Consider the following 22527-nt stretch of genomic DNA (forward strand, 5'->3'; position numbering starts at 1 on the left):
CTTCAAGATTGCCTTTCTATGCTGTTGGCTGTGCACATTTCATCAGTTGATCTTAAATTGTTTTAAAGCATGAAATCTCTATTTATTTTGGTATAATTCATTTAATTTTTTATTTTGTCTGACCTTCAGAAATATTTCAAGGTGAAGAACTGTAATGTTAAAGGTGGGGTCAAGAATTGTAATGTTAAAGGTGGGGTCAAGAACTGTAATGTTAAAGGTCAAGAACTGTAATGTTAAAGGTGGGGTCAATAACTGTAATGTTAAAGGTGGTAGTCAATTACTGTATAAAGCTAAAGGTGGTAGTCAATTACTGTAATGTTAAAGGTGCATGGTAATCAATTACTGTAATATTAAAGGTGGTAAATGTTACCTGCACAAATGACCAATCTAAATAGCAGTAACTACATTTGAGCAATACATAATACACCAAATTTATATAGCACCCTTTTCTGTGATAAACACATTCAAAACTGAATATATATATATATATATGAGCACCTTAATCCTCCTCTAAAAGTGCAGATACAGAGCACTGGAGTCTGACAAGAGGGACAGAACAGGACAATTCCCACAGTACAGAGAAATTACAGATACAGGCATCACACTAGATAACTGGCCATCCAGATGCCAGATGGACAAATTACCCTGATGGGGGAAAAACAAGAGCTGTCAGTGGGCAGCGCGCTTGACTTTTCTCAGTGCTTGATAGTATAATATAAGCTATGAATAAAACTTTAACATTACATTAAGCATATTCTAAGTCGAAAAGGGGCCATAATTCAGTCAAAATGCTTGATAGAGTTGCCTCCTCCTTTTTACAGACTGGGGTCATGATGGTAAACAAGTATGCAAAATATGAAAGCAATATCTCAATGGACTTTGAAAATATTTGGGATGGTACGCAAACTTTAACATTTGTGTGACGCTCACGTTCACGCCGATGCCAGGGCAAGTAGGATAGCTCCCCTGTTCTTCGAAAAGTCAAGCTAAAAATGATGTAATTTATTTGACAGGTTGATTTTTGCATTTATTTCTATTGATACGAAGCCAACCTTTGTAAATCAATTTGGTAAGTTTTGTTAATAAATGGGCTTGGCTAACCTAGCCTTACAACTTCCGGTATGAAAAATACTGTTTCCCGATCAATTTCTTCAGTCTGAGAAATTTAATAAAAACTTTAAGTTTTGCTTTAAGTGTCTTAAGACTTTATGAACAATCTATGAATACTTTATTTGGTTTAACAGATATCTTTTCAGAGCATCAATGCGAAATTTCTGAGTTTTATGAAAAAAAAAAGCCATTGAACAGGTATGGTTGCAAGATATGACCATTGAAAACAGCCTGATGTACAGTCACTTAACAACCTACACTCTTCACTTAACTACCTTTGTTTTTTTCCCCATTTTACATTCATCGGGCTCCCCATTCTATTGACTATAAGCATTCATTCAGTGAAGTTTGAAAGCCACAGGCCCAAGCATTCTCCAGTAATTTTTAATCTCCAGGTCAGTGACCTTGAAATTTGAGGAACTAACCCCAAAAACAATAGGCTTCATCAACTCACCACAGACAATCGTCCTATGAAAACGGACTACCATTAGCCCAAAAGTACTCAACCTATTTACCAGAATTTATTTTCACTTTCAAGGTCACTGTGGCATTTGAACTTAACTGACCCAAAAAACATTAGAGGTCATCTAATGACCACAGGCAATCATCCAGTTAGTATATGTTTAAAAACTGTAAGGCGTAAAAAGAAAAATTGTTTCTGGTATCCCAACCTACCCTAAATTTTTGGCCCAACCCTAAATGTTTGGAGAATGGCCTTGGAGAATTTCTTTTTTTCAACTTTTTAACAAAAAGTTGCAAAACTGCACTTTCTTGCTTTAAACATGGTCAGTGATGTTAGAATCAATTTACTGATGCTCTAGAGGCATACCCTAATTTTAAGCTCACCTGTCACAGTGACAAGGTGAGCTTTTGTGATAGCGCGGCGTCCGTCCGTAAACTTTTGCTTGTGACCACTCTAGAGGTCACATTTTTCATGGGACCTTTATGAAAGTTGGTCAGACTGTTCATCTTAAGGATATCTAGGTCAAGTTCGAAACTGGGTCAAGTGCGGTCCAAAACTAGGTCAGTAGGTTTAAAAATAGTAAAATTCCTTGTGACCTCCCTAGAGGCCATATTTTTCAATGGATCTTCATGAAAATTGGGCAGAATGTTCATCTTGATGATATCTAGCTTAAATTTGAAACTGGGTCATGTGCGGTCAAAAGTTAGGTCATTAGGTCAAATAATAGAAAAACCTTGTGACCTCTCTTGAGGCAACATTTATCATGGGATCTGTATGAAAATTGGTCTGAATAATCATCTTGATGATATCTAGGTCAAGTTCCAAACTGGGTCAACTGTGGTCAAAAACTAGGTCAGTAGATCTAAAAATAGAAAATCCTTGTGACCTCCCTAGAGTCCGTATTTTTCAATGGATCTTCATGAAAATTGGTCAGAATGTTCACCTTGTTGATATCTAGGTCAAGTTCGAAACTGGGTCAACTGCGGTCAAAAACTAGGTCAGTAGGTCTAAAAATAGAAAAACCTTGTGAGATCTCTAGAGTTGATACTTTTCAATGGATCTTCATGAAAATTGGTCAGAATGTTCACTTTGATGATATCTAGTTCAAGTTCGAAACTGGGTCACGTGCCTCTAAAACTAGGTCAGTAGGTCAAATAAAAGAAAAACCTTGTGACCTCTCTAGAGGTGATATTTTTTATGGGATCTGTATGAAAGTTGGTCTGAATATTCATCTTGATGATATCTAGGTAAAGTTCGAAACTGGGTCAATTGCAGTCAAAAACTAGGTCAGTAGGTCTACGTTGTCCGTGTGTCAAGTTTTGCTTGTGACCACTCTAGTTTAAGATCCAGCCTTGAAATTTGGATGACATGTACAGTTTTGCACAACAATCTTTAAACTGTCTTTCAATGACCATAAATGTGACCTACTGATCTACTTTCTAATATTTTAGCATCAGTTTGCCATTTGAAACATGTGGTTCAATATACTCAGGTGAGCGATTCAGGGTCATCATGACCCTCTTGTTTTGAGCATGTTACCGGGAACAAAGATTTTTTTTAGGCCTAAATGAAAGCATTCTTAAGTTACTGAACAAAAACCATTTTTCAGTCTCAAGGATATTGTGACATTGATCTATGGCCAACTATAGATCAAAACATTCTTCAGTAACTGAGCAGAAACTGTTTTCAGTCTCACGGTCATTGTTGTTGTTGTTGGATTTAACGTCGCACCGACAAATGATAGGTCATATGGCAACTTCTCACGGTCATTGAGACCTTAACCTTTGACCCATACAATAACAGGGGTCATGTACTCATCCTATAAAAATTAAAACCAACTGGGCAAATGGTTCTTTAGTTATTTAGCACAAACTGTTTTCAGTGTTGAAGACACTCACTGTGCACTGACCTACTGATTTCCAATAACAATAGCGGTCATTTACTGACCACAGGCAATCGTTCTTTGAAGTTTAATGACTGTTGGCCAAAGCATTTCTTAATCAAAGAGTGGAAAATGCTTTCAGTTTCAGTCACGATGACCTTGAACTTTGGCCAGCTGACCTTCAAAACAATTGTGGTTCTTCTACTGACCACAGGCAATCAGGGGGCCTCCGTAGCCGAGTGGTTAAGGTCGCTGACTTCACCTGGGTAGAACCACCGACCTTCCGTAAGCCAGCTGGATGGCTTCCTCACATGAAGAATTCAACGCCCCGAATGAGGCTCGAACCCACATTGATGAGGGGCAAGTGATTTGAAGTCAGCGACCTTAACCACTCGGCCACGGAGGCCCCCTGAACGGGAACATTTGAAATAATAAAATACCAATTATCTGAGAAAAATTACAAAATGCAAGAGTGGGACATGCTGGACAGTGGACACAATCGATTCTGCCTTTGCGGCCAGTGTAGATTATGATCAGTCTGCACATGCATGCAGTAGGATCATGATCTGCACTGTTCGTCATTCAGTCAGTATCTTTTTGGTAAACACCCCTTTTAACAGTTGATGGTATTGTCCAAATTGAAAGATGGACAAGTTCATTATAGAAATTTAGCAGGTTAACCACAGGTTAACCAGTGCAGATGATGAAAAGCAACTGACTAAAATACCTCATAGTTTCATTTTTTTTTAGACCAGACGAGCTAAAAATGATGAATAAGAAATAAATGAATGCTGGTAATTTCATTTTATATTTTACAAAGTATACATGGAAATTCAATAATAATTATACATAAATCAAACAACTGTAACAAATTCAACAATCACTGCCATGGATTTACTTTTCTAATAACTACTGAACTGAAATTTACATTTTGTCTCTATCCCTAAATGGCAACATCCGCCTTAAACTGCATCAAGAATAGTCGTTATCTGGAATTGGGTTTTCCCAAATCAGTGTAGGTACAAATATCGCAGATTCGTTACATAAACTATCAAAGTTTAACCATTTTTAATAAATCAAATATTTCTTGGAATTAACGAGCCAAACTGACACTATTTATACTAAAAAGACAGATACATTAATGTCATGTATAAGGTTGAATTTGTGTTTACAAGTGTGTGGGTTTAATATTTTGACATATTTCAACATATTTCAATGCTACATAGCGCAATGTATTTATAGAATGGTTTGTTTGTATCCACAGTACGTGTAATAATCTTGGAAAAACCAGACGTAAACCGAGTTCTGGTGAAAATCTATTACATCACATCCAATGAAAATTTGGTTTTGAATGAATTTATCATAAATGTGCCATTTTTGCAGACTTCTTATTTTTCATTTATCAATTTACCTGAACATATAATTTGAGTGAAATAACTTTTAGTCTAGTAAATTAGTTCATGATCAGCAATACATTAATCCTGCATTTAAAGCTTACAGTGTACTTTGGTATTCCAAACCAATTTTCAGAAAATAAAGATAACACTTATGCTTCAACGTGTACAATTTTGTTACTATAATTATATTCTCGAGGAGACTATTAAATTATATCAAAAAGATATTATCTGATTAAGGAAATATTGTTTAATTTTCTTCATATCTAAATTTCCTTGTCCTCCACGAAAAAGGCAATATGGAATCATTTTCTGGGATTCCAAATCACCCTAGATATATGTATTCTTATATTTTGTGTACTTCCCCATAAAAACAGGTAACTGTTATAACATATACTTGTTTTAAGTCCTCAAACATGTTCTCTTTTTTTTTCTTGGCAAATACTTTGTCATCAGCTATAAAACATTTAGACTGACATGCATTTTAGATCGAGATGGAACACTAGAGTAGACTTTACATCCTGTAGATAAAAGATTTACTATTTTTATAATTATATAATTAACAATGTTCCTTTCTGAGATAAAAGTGAAATGTCTGAGACACTGTTGTTTGTCTTCCAGACCAGACATTTGAAGCAAAAGAATATTTACCAAGATCGACACAAAATTTAATATAGACCATAAATTATTACGGGGAATGAACATACCTTAGCAACCACTTTATTTAACAGCCACTTGATTCAGGCTGCAAGTCAACTAACTTTCATGTACTATTTGTTCCAAGTTGAACTTTTATTTTATGCAGTCACATGCCTTAAGCACCCAGATTATGTTGCTCTATTAACTGGACGCTTTAACACAGATTTGGCTTAGAAATAAACAGTTCTTTAGGAACACTACCTGCCTGTATTATTGACCTCTACAACCTTATGAATATGCATTTTTGAATTATTTATAAATTTAATCTATTATGAAATAATGATTGCTAAATGTAAATAACAGGAAGCTCTCACCTAAACATTCAAATATACATACTTAAACTTGGTGTACTGATTTAAACATCACTTAACTAGCTCAGCTGTATTTCAATGTCAATTTGGTTTTTGTATATTTCATAATGTATGCGTATGTTGTGGTTTTGTAACAATCATTTCAATAAAGCTATTCCAGGCTACTTGAAAACAAAGTCTTCCTGGATGACATAGATATTCAGATATAGAAATCATTTCAATTATAACATGATTAAGTTAGGCAAAAATAACCTTTATACAAAAGCACTGAAGCACACATCAACAAAATTCCATAACTGTTTCTATATTTTTCAGTATCTGTTCTCTGGCTATGAGACAGAGTGGGGAGAATATAGTATACACATGCAACTACTTAGCTGGTCCAGATTAGAAAAAAATCTTTAGCGGGCTACTCCAAATCTTGTGCATCACAGACTCATCTTGGCTCTTTAACACTTTTTTTTCATAAAATACATAATTTTAGTAACTTTGGGTAATTTGAGTGGAAATGTTGCCACCAATATCAAAATCCTACAGCCAGTTTTAGAAACCTGTTTTATCTGGAGACACAGAGGGGCTCTGTTTATTATGCACAAGTCTACAATCCTTCAGCTCATTCCACTTGGCAATTCTGGTCAGTCTGATGAAGCAAAGTATCAACATTTTAATGATTACACAATTAACTTCACAGTCTTTCTGTTTCCAGTCTGTTTTCATGAACACAATAATATATTAACGTATCAGTTACCAATTGGATGAAATGTCTCAGAAATTCATCGTTTTGGACGTTTCGAAGATTTCTTTGCATGGCGTGACCTTGTTTCCCGGGTAACATACTGAACAGGATCCTCTTCTAAGGAAGAACTGTTCCTGGTTCCCCTTCTCAGTATAGGCGGTGAGGCAACCTCAGAGGAGGAAGAAGGTGAAGCTGGTTCCCTTCCTCTGTGACGCCTTGATCTACGCGGAGAAGCCTGTGGTGATTCTGGTGCTAATCGCTCTCTAGGGTCAGGTGGGGAGGGGGTCAATGAGTCAAGTGGTGACGCTGGTCCCCTTGGCGATAAGGGGGAAACAGGACCTAGTGGTCCTGGACTAACAGGGGAGTGTGATCTGTCCCTTAAATCTGGAGGAGATGGAGTAAGTTCACCAGATGATGGAGGAGATGGGGTTCCAGAGATCTGAGCTCTAGTACGGCGCAACACAGGAGGTGTGTTTCTTTGCATTGGGGGAGGAGATACAGATAACCTCCTTGCAGGATGAGGGGGAGGAGAGACTGAAATACGTCTTGCTGGATGATGTGGTGGAGAGGGAGAAATAGCTTCGTACGATCCACTTCGTGCGCTGCGTGTACGTCTCCTCATCATCGGAGGTGGAGAGGGAGAAATTGACTCCATTCTGTGCCTCGGTCTCATCAGTGGAGGAGATGGTGTGGCTTCTATACGTCTTCTATATACTGGTGGAGGGGAAGGTGAAGTGTCTTCTCTGTACAACGTTCCCCTTTCAGTGATCCCCGTAGGTATAGGAGGTGACATTGATCTCTCACGATATACTGGTGGTGGGGTGTACACAGGCCTACGTTCAGGGGGAGGCGTTGGGCTCTTATCTTCTCTATACAATGTTCCACGCTCTGTTACACCAGTCTTTCCAGGTCCTTCATGTAAGTCATCAGGAGGGTAGTAATCATCCTCATCATACCTGCAAATATATCCAGTGTTTTGTTACTATATCCAGTGTCTTGTTACTATATACAGTGCCTTATTACTATATGCAGTGTCTTGTTACTATATGCAGTGTCTTGTTACTATATACAGTATCTTGTTACTATATACAGTGTCTTTTGCTATATGCAGTCTCTTGTTACTATATGCATGTCTTGTTACTATATGCAGTGTCTCTTACTATATGCAGTGTCATGTTACAATATACCAGTGTCTTGTTACTACATACAGAGTCTTGTTACTATATACCAGTGTTTTTTCCCACTGATTTGGGAACGGGGCCAGAGCTTTGCAATTGAGAAACGTCTAAATTGGGAATTATTAAACAAGAGGGTCATGATGACCCTGGATCGCTCACCTGAGTAATATGAGCTACATGTTTCAAATGTCAAACTGATGATTTTTAGAAATTTTTTGGAAGATTTTCCGATGTACAATCAAGTGGGTTCTGGGGTGGGGCCAATTTTACCCCGGGGGTCATGATTTGAACAAAGTTTGTAGAAGTCTACTAGGCAATGTAACATATCAAATATCTAAGATCTAGACCTTCTGGTTTATTTTTAGCAAATTTATGAAGATTTCCATATGTACAATCAAGTAACCCCTGGGGCTGGGTCAATTTGACCCTGGGGGGTCAAGATTTGAATAAATTTTGTAGAGGTCCACTAGGCAATGCTACATGGTTTATTTTTTAGAAAATTTTGAAGATTTTTCTATGTACAATCAAGTAACCCCATGAGGCGGGGTCAAGTTGACCCCGGGTGTCATGACTGAAAAAATGTTGTAGAAGTCTACTAGGCAATGCTACAAGTCAAATATCTAAGATCTAGGCCTTCTGGTTTATTTTTAGAAAATTTTTGAAGATTTTCCTATGTAAAATGAAGTGACCCCTGGGGCGGGGTCAATTTTGATCCCGGGGGTCATGATTTGAACAAATTTTGTAGAGGTCCACTAGGCATTGCTACATGTGAAATATCTAAGCTCTAGGCATTCTGGTTTATTTTTAGAAAATTTTTGAAGATTTTCCTATGTAAAATCAAGTGACTCCTGGGGCGGGGTCAATTTTGACCCCGGGGTCATGATTTGAATAAATTTTGTAGAGGTCCACTAGGCAATGCTACATGTCAAATATCTAAGCTCTAGGCCTTCTGGTTTATTTTTTTTTAAAAATTGAAGATTTTGTAAAATCAAGTGACCCCTGGGGTGGGGTCAATTTTGACCCTGGGGTCATGATTTGAACAAGTTTAGTTGAGGTCCACTAGGCAATGCTACATGTAAAATATCTAAGCTCTAGGGCTTCTGGTTTTTGAGAAGAAGATTTTTTAAGATTTTTCTATGTAAAATCAAGTGACCCCTGAGGCGGGGTCAATTTTGACCCCGGGGTCATGATTTGAACAAACTTGGTAGAGGTCCACTAGGCAATGCTTCACACCAAATATCTAAGCTCTAGGGCTTCTGATTTTTGAGAAGAAGATTTTTAAAGTTTTTCCTTTCGGTTGCCATGGTTACCAGAGTTCTGCATGGAATTCAATTCTTTGAACAATTTTTGTAGAGCTTCACCCAAGGAACATTCCTGTGAAGTTTGGATGAAACTGGCCTAGCGGTTTATGAGGAGATGTCATTTAAAGTAAAAGTTTACGGACGGACGCCGGACGCCCGACGGTGAATGATCAGAAAAGCTCACCCTGAGCCTTTGGCTCTGGTGAGCTAAAAAGTCGTTTTTTAATAAAATGTTACATTTAAGAAAACAAGAGGGTCATGATGACCCTGGATCGCTCACCTGAGTAATATGAGCTACATGTTTCAAATGTCAAACTGATGATAAAATATTAAGAAAGTCAGTAGGTCACATTCATGGTCAATGAAATTTATTTTTACAATTTGTGTGCAAAACTGTGTATGTCATCACAATTTCAAGGCTGTATCTTAAAAAACAAAAAAGCAGGTCAGTAGGTCAAGGTCACAGTCAAGTGACATCATATTACTTGGGGTCATCAGGTAATTATTATTAAATAGTCTAGGAAATAGGATCAGATATTTTTGTAAGTATCTTTCCTATATAACCCACATAATAACTAAGAGACCCCAGGGCAGGGCCTCTTTTAAACACAGGGGCATAATTTGAATAATTTTGGTAGAGGACTACTAGACAATGCATCATACCAAATATCAAAAGCCTAGGTTGTATGGTTTCTGACAAGAAGATTTTTAAAGCTTTTTCCTATATAAGTCTATATAAAACTTGGGACCCACAGGGCAGGGCCTCTTTTCACCTAAGGGGTACAATTTGAACAATTCTGGTAGAGGACCATAACACAATGCTACCAAATATCAAACGTCTAAGTGTTGTGGTTTCAGACAAGAAGATTTTTAAACTTTTTTTTCCTATATAAGTCTATGTAAAACTTATGACCCCTGGGGCGGGGCCATATTTGACCCTAAGGGGATAATTTGAACACTCTTGGTAGAGGACCACTAGATGATGCTACATACCAAATATCAAAGCCCTAGGCCATGTGGTTTTGTACATTTATTTTGTTGGGTTTAACGTCGCACCGACACAATTTAAGGTCATATGGCGACTTTCCAGCTTTATTGGTGGAGGAAGACCCCAGGTGCCCCTCCGTGCACTATTTCATCACGAGCGGGCAACTGGGTAGAACCACCGACCTTCCGTAAGCCAGCTGGATGGCTTCCTCACGTGAAGAATTCTACACCCCAAATGAGGTTTCGAACCCACATCGATGAGGGGCAAATGGTTTGAAGTCAGCGACTCTAACCACTCGGCCACGGAGGCCCCCCTGGTTTTGTACAAGAAGATTTTCAAAGTTTTCCCTATATGTCTATATAAACCATGTGACCCCAGGGCAGGGCCATATTTGACCCTAGGGGGATAATTTGAACAAACTTGGTAGAGGACCACTAGATGATGCTACATACCAAATATAAAAGCCCTAGGCCATGTGGGTCTATGTAAAACTTGTGACCCCCGGGGTGGTGCCATATTTGACCCTAGGGGGATAATCTGAAAAATCTTGGTAGAGGTCCACTAGATGATGCTACATACCAAATATCAAAGCCCTAGGCCATGTGGTTTTGTACAAAAAGATTTTCAAAGTTCTCCCTATATAAGTCTATATAAACCATGTGACACCCGGGGTGAGGCCATATTTGACCCTAGGGGGATAATTGAACAATCTTGGTAGAGGACCACTAGATGATGCTACATACCAAATATCAAAGCCCTAGGCCATGTGATTTTGTACAAGAAGATTTTCAAAGTTTTCCCTATATAAGTCTATATAAACCATGTGACCCCCGGGGCGGGGCCATATTTGACCCTAGGGGGATAATTTGAAAAATTTTGGTAGCGGACCACTAGATGATGCTACACACCAGATATCAAAGCCCTAGGCCCTGTGGTTTTGGACAAGAAGATTTTTAAAGTTTTTCCTTTCGGTTGCCATGGCAACCAGAGTTCTGCATGGAATTCAATTCTTTGAACAATTTTGAAAGGGGGCCACCCAAGGATCATTCCTGTGAAGTTTGGTGTAATTCTGCACAGTGGTTTTCAAGAAGATTTTTTTAGGAAATGTTGACGGACGGACGCCCACCACACGACGGACGCTGGACATTGAGCGGTCACAAAAGCTCACCATGAGCCTTTGGCTCAGGTGAGCTAAAAATGGTCAAAAATGCATTAAGTTAGCATAATGCTATGTGTTTCAAATGTTTAAGGTTCAGCGCGAGTTAAACCCTAACAAAACACTCGGCCACAATGGCCCCTTTACCATAAATGACATGACCAAATTTTTAAATTACACTGATCATCATATGACCAAATTTTTAAATTACACAGTCACTGATAATGCTATATTGAAGAAAAAGTACTGTACCTTATCACAACAATAGCATTAAATCCAAGAAGAAACAACATTTATAATGTGATACTATCAATGAGTTATATATGAGATGAAATAATAAGCATTATAAATCTCTATGCAGTTTCTTCCATATGATACAGAAATAAATTACATATGGAGCTACCTTATGTTTATCATATGTGACTCTATTTTTATGATGTAATAGCATACAGTATGAACCACATGCTAAACATAGGAAAATTTCACAAGGCTATTCTGCCTGTTGCATGGCATTGTTGTATTTTTAAATAATCTCATTTTTAATTATTATAAGAAAACCTTGATTGATAATTGTAATCAAATAAATTACTCAAATCTTTATCAGTTTCAGAATTACATAACCATAATATACTCTTTTCAATGATATGTTGTAATAATTAAAGAAAAAAAATTACGGAGGTCTAGGTCGTAATGGGTCTTCCCATCCAGGTCCCTGTGGCATGTACATCGGTCTGCCTGGTGGATAATAAGGTTTGCCTGGAGAACCCACAGGGGGTCGGAGCGGGGAACCATCTGGCCCAATGTGTCTAGGAGACGGGTACCGTCCTCTCACCATGCCCCTTGGTCCTCGGATCATTGGTGGCATTCCCCGCATTGGAAATGGTCTGAAGTATTAAAACAAATAATGTTCAACAGTTAAAAAACTGAAAATTCATGGATTACAAGGAAACAGTATTGTTTATAGAACTCATCTCAATTTGTGCACCTGTCAATATTTTGCCCGCCCGGGGGAGCGGCGGGCATACACGGGACTTTAGACAGAAGACCATTCCCAACAGGCGGGAATTTGACAAACATTTGATGTACCAAACAGGCTCTAGGGTTGGATTTAGACAAAAAGGTTGTCCCTAGTGTGGGGATTTAGACAACAAAATTTTTGAAATGTCAAATTCCCCTGGGTCAGCCCGCCGCCCCCCTGGACGGGCAAAATATTGACAGGTGCATTATTAAAGAGAAGAAAAAATGGAACATTTTTTGTCTATCTTGTCCAGGTTTATAGATGATAGGATAAACAGTAAACCAACATCAAAGATTCAAAAGGTCACAAAATTAGAAATATGTAAAATCCAACAGTGTATGATTTAAAATGATTCTTACCCTGGAACCATAGGACCTCTAGGCCCCATCGGTACCATAGGCGGTCTAGGTCCCATTGGGCCTGGACCCCTCATCCCAAAAGGAGGCATTATAATGTTCTGTCTTGCTCTCTTTGCTGCCTCACCAAAGTTGACCTCATCCAATGGTCTCGCCTTTCTACGTCGCTCCTCAGAATCATCAGAATATGCTGAACGTTTTGAAGACACTGACGATATTGACCTCGACCTTGATCTGGAAACAGACCTTGATCCGGAACTTGTCCTACTTCTTGATCTGGACCTGCTGTATGACCTACTAGACCTTGACCTTGACCTAGATTCACTGCTTATTGAAGATAATGACTTTGATCGACTTCGACTTGATTTTGACCGTTTTCTTGAATATGAAGATCTACTTGAGTAAGATCCTGACCTCTTTCTTGATGATGACGACACTGATCCATCAGATTTTGACCCTGACCTTTTACTTCTTTTTGATGACCTTGACTTTGACCTTGAGTGCCTCTTCCTTTTTCTGCTATCTTTTATACTACCTTTAGATGAAATGTCAGAGTCTGAAGCGTCTGGAGATTCTGGTGCTTGTGGGAGTTCATTATCTTTTTCACCAACTGGAGATTCTGCTGGTGGGGGTGGTAATGGAGGTAGAGGGGGAAGTGATGGCTCTGGCTCCGAGGGGGGAGGTGGAGGCCCACTTGGTAAGGGCGGAGGTGAGGAGGCAGACTTGCGAGAAAATGAGTGACGTGGTTTGTACAGGTCATCTGTGCTATAACTGCTGCGTGTCCTGGAGTCTGGTCTTCTGCTTTCCTTGTGTCTACAACATTTAACATATAACATACATTACAAGGATTCAAGTATCAAATACATTCTAAATTATCTTTTTCTATTTTTGTTGTGTGATAAGAATATACAGTTTAAAGTAATCATAGCTAAGATGGCAAAAGCAAACATTTGTGGAAACAGAATATATCATGCAAAAAGACTGAAAAGTTCTACTCAAGTTAAAACAACAGATTGTTTTTATACTCCTGTCCCTCTAAATATACTTACCTAAGTTGCCTCCCTTCTGTTTGACTGGTTTGTTTCTTTGAGACTGGTTCCCCTGTGCTAGACTGGCTTGAAGTTCTTTTTCTCTTCCTTTTCCCATCTGGCTGCCCAGACTGTGTCTCAGTTCTGGAATCAGACTGGTCACTAGAATTACTTCTGATATCATCAGTGATTTTGCTACGGGACCTTGTAGTTATCCCAACTGCTTCACTACCAGTATCTGCCATGCTAACCTCCACTATCTCAGTTTGAGGGGCATCTTCTATAACGGTCTCTTCTGAAACAGATAATTATTTATAATTAATGGTAAAAGCACAAACAAGGGACTGGGTAAGAATTTTGACTTTCCCTGAAAGCAACAAATTTCAGCAACAGAGATGTATAAAATTCAAAATTCATAAAACCATTTTTATTTCTGTATACAGAGTCCAGACTTTATTTTTCAATTTTGTCTGGATAAATGAAGTCACGCCATTACTTCCAGTTTATCAAATGTGCAGAACTATCTTATTGCTAATCTAAAACGTTGGCCAATATTCACAAACATTTTCTACAGCATGTACCTTCCAGTGGTATATCTGGGTCACCCTCTGCTGTGTCAGTAACAACGTATGTTTCTCCCTCAGCAACAAGAACTTCCCCACCATCTTCTGGTATGTCAATTTCTGTAAACTCTACTGTTTCCAAGGTAACAGGCTGTCCTTCACCTTCCTCAGGTAGAGGTATCTCTACAAGCTCCACCTACAATTTCAGTTATACTTTGTTACCACTCTCTTAGCATCAAAATTATTCTAGTTTATAACAGATTATTACATTACAGAAAATCAAGACTGTATGTTGACAATGTATTTCCTGATTGTAGAAGCAATGGATGCCCCTGCAGATAATATTTCAGACCCCAATACTGGAATTTTAGTTGATACTAACTAATTTTAGCTCAGTTGTGATGAAAGTTTCAAGCTTATTAAAACCTCTCTCGAGACTGCTTCTGGAAGAAACAGTTCTGATGTCATATGAGAAGGTATGGTCATGACCCTGACTGGGTTCAAACTGACAACCCTCCCGGATTAAGCCACAAACACCTTAGCCACTAGATCACCACTCTAACGAAATACATCAATCATACAGACATATCTATGTTAACATAGGAAAGAAACAACATTGTCATACAAGGAAAATATCTATGAAATCATCTGAAATTGAGCCAACAGTTTCTGACAAGTTTCTGCTGTATATATTTAGGAACCATTGTAAAGACTTTCATGGGGAAATGACAAAATTAATTTTTATTGACAGGTGGTGTTTCAACACAGGTAAATTTACACTGTTACTGGTTAAACCTACGAGAAAACAGTTACTTAATAAGCAGATTTCAGTGTTGTGGCCTTATTCCCAGGTTCTCTTAAGAACAGGTTTGACTGTATACAAATGGAAGTCTGCAACCTCTAGCGGCGGAGTTTTTTACCCAACAAGAATAATTTGAACAAACATGGTATAGGATTATTAAAAGAATTTTTGTGTGAAATTATTTCAAAAGCTGACCTGCAGTTTAAATGATGATGTTTTATTTCTAGCTCCGGCAGCCATTTTTTGGACAAATGAAAAGGACTTGAGTAATACTTGAGGAAACTCCCACCAAAATTTATTTCAAATTCGAACATGTGAATGCCCATTTTTTAACAAAACTGAGAGAGGACCTTATAATGATGTTGCAGAACAAGTTTGATTAGGATCCATTAAGCAGTTCTTGAGAAGAAGTTGTTTAAAGGTTTTTCTGTTTATACCTTCAATGCCCCATGAAAGGGGCCAACTTATAATGATGCTAGAGACTAAGTTTGATGAAGATCAAGTTGTATATGAGAAGTTCTTCAAAGGGTTCCTACTTTACACACAAGTAGCCCCTAAGAGAGGCAAACTGTCCCTATTAGAAACAAGAGGACCATGATGGTCCTGAATCGCTCACCTCTTCCCACATGACCCAGTTTTGAGTATGACGTCGTTTTTTCTATTATTTGACATAGTGACCTAGTTTTTGAGCTCATGTGACCCAGTTTTGAACTTGACCTAGATATTATCAAGATAAAAATTCTGACCAATTTTCAAGAAGATCCATTGAAAAATATGGTCTCTAGAGAGGTCACAAGGTTTTTCTATTATTTGACCTATTGACCTAGTTTTCGAAGGTACGTGACCCTGTTTTGAATTTTACCTAGATATCATCAAGGTAAACATTCTCACTAATTTTCATGAAGATCTCATGAAAAATATGGCCTCTAGAGAGGTCACAAGGTTTTTCTATTTTTATACCTACTGGCCTAGTTTTTGACCGAACGTGACCCAGTTTCGAAACTGACCTAGATATCATCAAGGTGAACATTCAGATCAACCTTCATGAAAATCCATTGAAAAATATGGCCTCTAGAGAGGTCAAAAGATTTTAATAATTTTAGACCTACTGACCTTGTTTTTGACCGCAGTTAATCCAGTTTCAAACTTGATCTAGGTATCATCAAGATGAACATTCAGACCAACTTTCATACAGATCCCATGAAAAGTATGGCCTCTAGAGAGGTCACAAGGTTTTATTATTATTTGACCTACTGACCTAGTTTTTTAAGGCACATGACCCAGTTTCAAACTTGACCTAGATATCATCAAGGTGAACATTCTGACCAATTTTTATGGAGATCCATTCACAAGTATGGCCTCTACAAAGGTCACAAGGTTTTTCTATTTTTAGACCTACTGACCTAGTTTTTGACCGCACATGACCCTGTTTCGAACTTGACCTAGATATCATCAAGATGAACATTCAGACCAACTTTCATACAGATTCCGTGAAAAATATGGCCTTTAGAGAGGTCACAAGGTTTTTCTATTATTTGACCTACTGACCTAGTTTTTGATGGCACATGACCCACTTTCGAAACTGACCTAGATATCATCAAGATGAACATTCAGACCAACTTTCATACAGATCCCATGAAAAATATGGCCTCTAGAGAGGTCACAAGGTGTTTCTATTATTTGACCTACTGACCTAGTTTTTGATGGCACGTGACCCAGTTTCGAACTTGACCTAGATATCATCAAGGTGAACATTCTGACCAATTTTCATGAAGATCTCATGAAATATATGGCCTCTAGAGAGGTCACAAGGTTTTTCTATTTTTAGACCTACTGATTTAGTTTTTGACCGCACGTGACCCAGTTTCGAAACTGACCTAGATATCATCAAGATGAACATTCAGACCAACTTTCATACAGATCCCATGAAAAATGTGGCCTCTAGAGAGGTCACAAGGTTTTTCTATTATTTGACCTACTGACCTAGTTTTTGATGGCACGTGACCCAGTTTCGAACTTGACCTAGATATCATCAAGGTGAACGTTCTGACCAATTTTCATGAAGATCTTGTGAAATATATGGCCTCTAGAGAGGTCACAAGGTTTTTCTATTTTTAGACCTACTGACCTAGTTTTTGACGGCACGTGACCCAGTTTCGAACTTGACCAAGATATCATCAAGGTGAACATTCTGACCAATTTTCATGAAGATCTTGTGAAATATATGGCCTCTAGAGAGGTCACAAGGTTTTTCTATTTTTAGACCTACTGACCTAGTTTTTGACGGCACGTGACCCAGTTTCGAACTTGACCTAGATATCATCAAGAGGAATATTCTGACCAACTTTCATAAAGATCCCATGAAAAATGTGACCTCTAGAGTGGTCACAAGCAAAAGTTTACGGACGGACGCACGCACGCACGGACGGACGCACGGACGGACAACGGACGACGGACACCGCACGATCACAAAAGCTCACCTTGTCACTTTGTGACAGGTGAGCTAAAAAATTGAGAAGGGACCTTGCTAGAATGCTACAGACTAAGTTCGGTGTAATTCTGACCAGCAGTCTCAGAGGAGAAGATATTTAAACAAGAGCTATCTGATGACAGTGCCCTCAACTATTCAAAGGCTTGTCAATAAAATGGACTTTATAATAGTACTGTTACAACTGTGTCACAGTAAGGGTCAAAATTATAAAACCTGCTGTAATTTACAAGTACTTATAATGGCAGAAATTTGTATGCAGTATTTACACAGTAAGTACAAAAGGGGCATATTTCTGTTAAAATACAAGTCCAAGACCTTATACACTAGCCCTTAACATAGTTTTGTAGTCTCAATCCAATAGTCCTAGTACTTAGAAAGAGCTTAAGTTGCATTCAAAACCTCACTATGAACTAAGTAGACAAAGGGTTATCATACTGTTAAAATACAATTCAGAGTTATTGGACTTGGCCCAGTGACTGTATGCAATGACCCCAAGGCATGTATGAAGTTTCAAAACAATAGCCCCAAAGTACTTACAAAGGCAGAAAATTGTACTCTGTATTAACACATGTATTTTCTGAGTATAGAAAGGCACATCATTTTGTTAAAATACAAGTTAGACTTCTAGGACCTGGACTATATTTACTGACCCTACAGACATGTGTGAAGTTTGAATCCAATGTATCAATGCATTGCCGAGATAGTTATCATTATGAATAATTTTAATCAAATTTCTAAAATTAAAAAGGGGGCATAACTCTTAAAATATCGCTGACAGAATAATTTCCTTTGTTATACATGTGCACACTGTCACTATATGCAAGTATTCCAAGACTCAATTGAATATCTTTAATAGCGTTCAAGATATATGACATTATAAAAAAACTTTAACCAGAGCCAACCCCGGAGCTGACACCAACACCGGGATGAGTAGTATAGCTCTCCATATCCTTCGAATAGGTGAGCTAATAAAAATGTTGAGTAAACACATAGTACTTTCCACCGATACTAATAGCTCAACCTGAATTCATGGTTCAGGTGAGCTAAAAAAAAAATGATTAGAACAACCTGGATGACAGATGGACAATAGACACCCAAAGAGCCTAAAATAAATCAAAGATTTATCAAACATTTATTCAACTTTTAACGACTGTAACACATACCTGACTTCCATCAAATTCAAATGTTTGTTGTTCAGAGTCTATTTCCACCATCTCTACAGTTTCTTCAATCACCATGGTCTCATCATAGCTCTCACTGAGGTGGGTGTTAGGTAGTCCCTTATACACAAACTCATCTGACATATACCTGTAACAAGATCAAAAACTTGTCTCACATATACCTGTAACATTACCTCAATCTTGTCTCACATATACCTGTAACAAGATCACAATACTTGTACCCATCTGACAGTATACTTGTAACAATATAACAAACTCATCTCACATACACCTGTAGCAATATCACAAACTTGTCTGAATATACCTGTAACAATATCACAATCTCAACTCACATAATTATGCCTTTAACAATATCACAATCTCAACTCACATATACCTGTAACAATATTACAATCTCAACTCACATATACCTGTAACAATAGCACAATCTCAACTCGCATATACCTGTAACAATATCACAATTTCAACTCACATATACCTGTAACAATATCACAATCTCAACTCATATATACCTGTAACACCTTTAACAATATCACAAACTTGTCTAAATATACCTTTAACAATATCACAATCTCAACTCACATATACCTGTAACAATATTACAATCTCAACTCACATATACCTGTAACAATAGCACAATCTCAACTCACATATACAGTCTAACTTGTACTAACGGTCACCTCCGATCAGCGGTCACCTCCGTTCAGCGGCCATTTTATGACGCCCCCGACGGATTTTCCTCTATTTTATTACTTTATTCAGCGGCCACCGAAATTGCCTACCGACCACCGTATTTGACCCCTTTCAGTGGCCATTTTTCTTCCAAAACCAATTATTTTTAGGCAATAATCGCCGAAGATACCCGATTTTGAGAAGCACGTGGTTGCTAAGTTTCGCGTGACTTCACCACAAGAACGACAAAAAGACATGAGCTTCTCAATTAAAACTGATAACCAAAGGTGTAATCCCCTTTTGTTATGATCAAATGGCCAGTAATTATCGGTAATTAGCGTGTCACCTCGTGTCAATTTTGTTGTTCACAGTTTGACCTCGGTTAAAGATAATACTCGATAACTAATTAGTAGCATAATATTTGTGTTTTTTTATACATCTGTCATCAAAACAGTATTAAATTTATACGAAATTAATTGTGTTTGAAAAAAATATAAACCACTCTATCTTTTACGGAACGTAACGGTAATCTTAGATTTAGCGTAGACAATAAGCGCCGAGAGTAGCTTCCCTTACCAAAATGGCGAAAATTGTAAACAAACTTGTTTTGAAGTTGGAAAATTGTCTGTAACAATTTTTGTAGTAAAAAAACACGCCGGAGTTTTAGATTGCTAAGAAGACCATTCGTATTGCGAAGGCAAATGCACGTCATTGTATCCTGGTAAAATAATAATGGAAAACCCAAAAAGAAATGGGCCTAAAGGCTATAGACTGGTCAGAAGTCTGAAAAATACATATACTGGCTTCACCTCCGATCAGCTGTCACCTGGCTTAAGCGGCCAAATTGTCTGATTCCCTTGACTGGCTGCTTAAGACAGGTTAGACTGTACCTGTAACAATATCACAATTTCAACTCACATATACCTGTAACAATATCACAATCTCAACTCATATATACCTTTAACAATATCACAAACTTGTCTGAATATACCTTTAACAATATCACAATCTCAACTCACATATACCTTTAACAATATCACAAACTTGTCTGAATATACCTTTAACAATATCATAAACTCAACTCACATATACCTTTGACAATATCACAATCTCAACTCACATATACCTGTAACAATATCACAAACTCATCTGACAAGTACCTGTAACAATATCACAATCTCAACTCACATAATTATACCTTTAACAATATCACAAACTCATCCAACATGTACATGTAACATTATCACAAACTCGTCTGACATTATACCTGTAACAATATAGGTATCACAAACTCCTCTTTAACATTCTGTAAAAACCATTAAGTCCTGGGAATTGTATGCATTTTGTAAACGAGACAAAAGTTGTTGCCATATCATGCTGAAATGTTTAACCTCTTTGGTAACCACATGTTAGCAAACCACTACTTTCATTTTGCCGGACGTATTTTTATAACGGTCCTCAATCAGATTACTGTACCAAATCATGAACGGGCCGTGATGGCTCTAATTTAACCTAGATTTCATAGACCAAGTTTCCTATACATTAGGTGGAAAATATGACCTTTGCTTTCCTCAACAGATTTTTCAAAAATAACACAAAGTAACCTAGATTTTTTGTCTTAAATAATCCGGACAAGAAACAGACCATGTTAACCTTGAACCGCTAAGTGCGACCTTGACCATAGGGCTAGGGGTTTGGATCTTGTACATGACACACTGTCTCATTACAGGGAACATCTATGCCAAGTAATTTCAAATCCCTTCATGGACGGCAGAGTTATGGACTGTACACGAAACAGACCCTGTTTTAACCTTTGACCTCTAAGTGTGACCTTGACCTTGGAGCCAGGTGTCTGGGTCTGGCACATGACACGTTGTCTTATTATGGTGAACATATATGCCAAGTTATTTCAAAATCCCTTTATGGATGGCAGAGTTACTGCCTGGACAAGAATTTACACGGACAGACAGTGCGATTTTAATATGCCCATTTTTGGGGATATAAAAAGACTTTAATATCTAAAGACAAACCTTTGATTTGTGCCTAGTTTTTTATTCCACATGACCCAGTTTCAATCTTGACCTAGGAATCATCAAGATAAACATTCTGACCAAGTTTCATAAAGAAAGGGTCATAAAACTGGCCTCTAGAGTGTTAACAAACTTTTCCTTTGATTTGATCAGGTGACCTAATTCTTGACCCCAAATGATCAAAATATAAACTTTATTTAAAGGTCTTCAAGACAAACATTCTGACCAAGTCTCATAAAGATAGGGTAATAAATGTGACCTCTAGAGTGTTAAAAAGCTTTTCCTTTGATTTCATTGAATGACCTAGTTTTTGACCCCACATGACCCAGATTCCAACTTGAACTAGAGGTCATCAAGAAAAACATTCTGACCAATTCTCATGAGTTTCAAACTTAAACTGCGGACTCTTGTGTATTAAAAAGATTTTTGTTTGATCTGGCCAAGTGACCTAGTTTTTGATCCCACATGGCCGTGTTTCAAACTTGGCCAAGAGATAATCAAGATTAATATTCTGACCAAGTTTCATGAAGATAGGGTCATAAATGTGACCTCTAGAGTGTTAACAAACTTTTCCTATGATTTGATCAGGTGACCTAGTTTTTGACCGCACATAACCCAGATTTGAACCTGGCCTAGAGATCGTCAAGGTAAACATTCTGACCAAGCCTCATGATTATAGGGTCACAAATGTGGCCTCTAGAGTGTTAACAAGCTTTTCCTTTGATTTCCTTGAATGACCTAGTTTTTGACCCCACATGACCCAGATTCCAACTTGACATGAGGTCATCAAGAAAAACATTCTGACCAATTCTCGTGAGTTTCAAACTTAAATTGTGGACTCTAGTGTATTAACAAGATTTTCCTTTGATCTGGCCTAGTGACCTAGTTTTTGACCCCACATGGCCGTGTTTCGAACTTGGCCAAGAGATAATCAAGATTAATATTCTGACCAAGTTTCACGAAGATAGGATCATAAATGTGACCTCTAGAGTGTTAACAAACTTTTCCTCTGATTTGTTTCCTCTAGTTTTTGACTGCACATAACCCAGATTTGAACTTGGCCTAGAGATCGTCAAGGTAAACATTCTGACCAAGCCTCATGATGATAGGGTCACAAATGTGGCCTCTAGAGTGTTAACAAGCTTTTCCTTTGATTTGACCAGTTGAC

General features: G+C 37.9%; 1 protein-coding gene across 1 annotated transcript; it reads right to left on the bottom strand.

The window, feature by feature from the left end:
- Positions 1-4244: 4244 nt before the first annotated feature.
- On the bottom strand, positions 4245-18784 carry LOC128554626 (biorientation of chromosomes in cell division protein 1-like 1; the record flags this gene model as incomplete). The annotated part of the gene is given in 6 exon segments (XM_053535912.1): positions 4245-7551; positions 11893-12102; positions 12596-13405; positions 13642-13915; positions 14202-14379; positions 18640-18784. Coding segments are annotated over 6 exon segments (2536 nt in total), but the record flags the coding sequence as incomplete, so codon positions are not given.
- Positions 18785-22527: the final 3743 nt, after the last annotated feature.

The sequence above is a fragment of the Mercenaria mercenaria genome, unplaced genomic scaffold (genome assembly GCF_021730395.1).
Source record: "Mercenaria mercenaria strain notata unplaced genomic scaffold, MADL_Memer_1 contig_578, whole genome shotgun sequence".
Classification (NCBI taxonomy): Eukaryota; Metazoa; Mollusca; class Bivalvia; order Venerida; family Veneridae; genus Mercenaria; species Mercenaria mercenaria.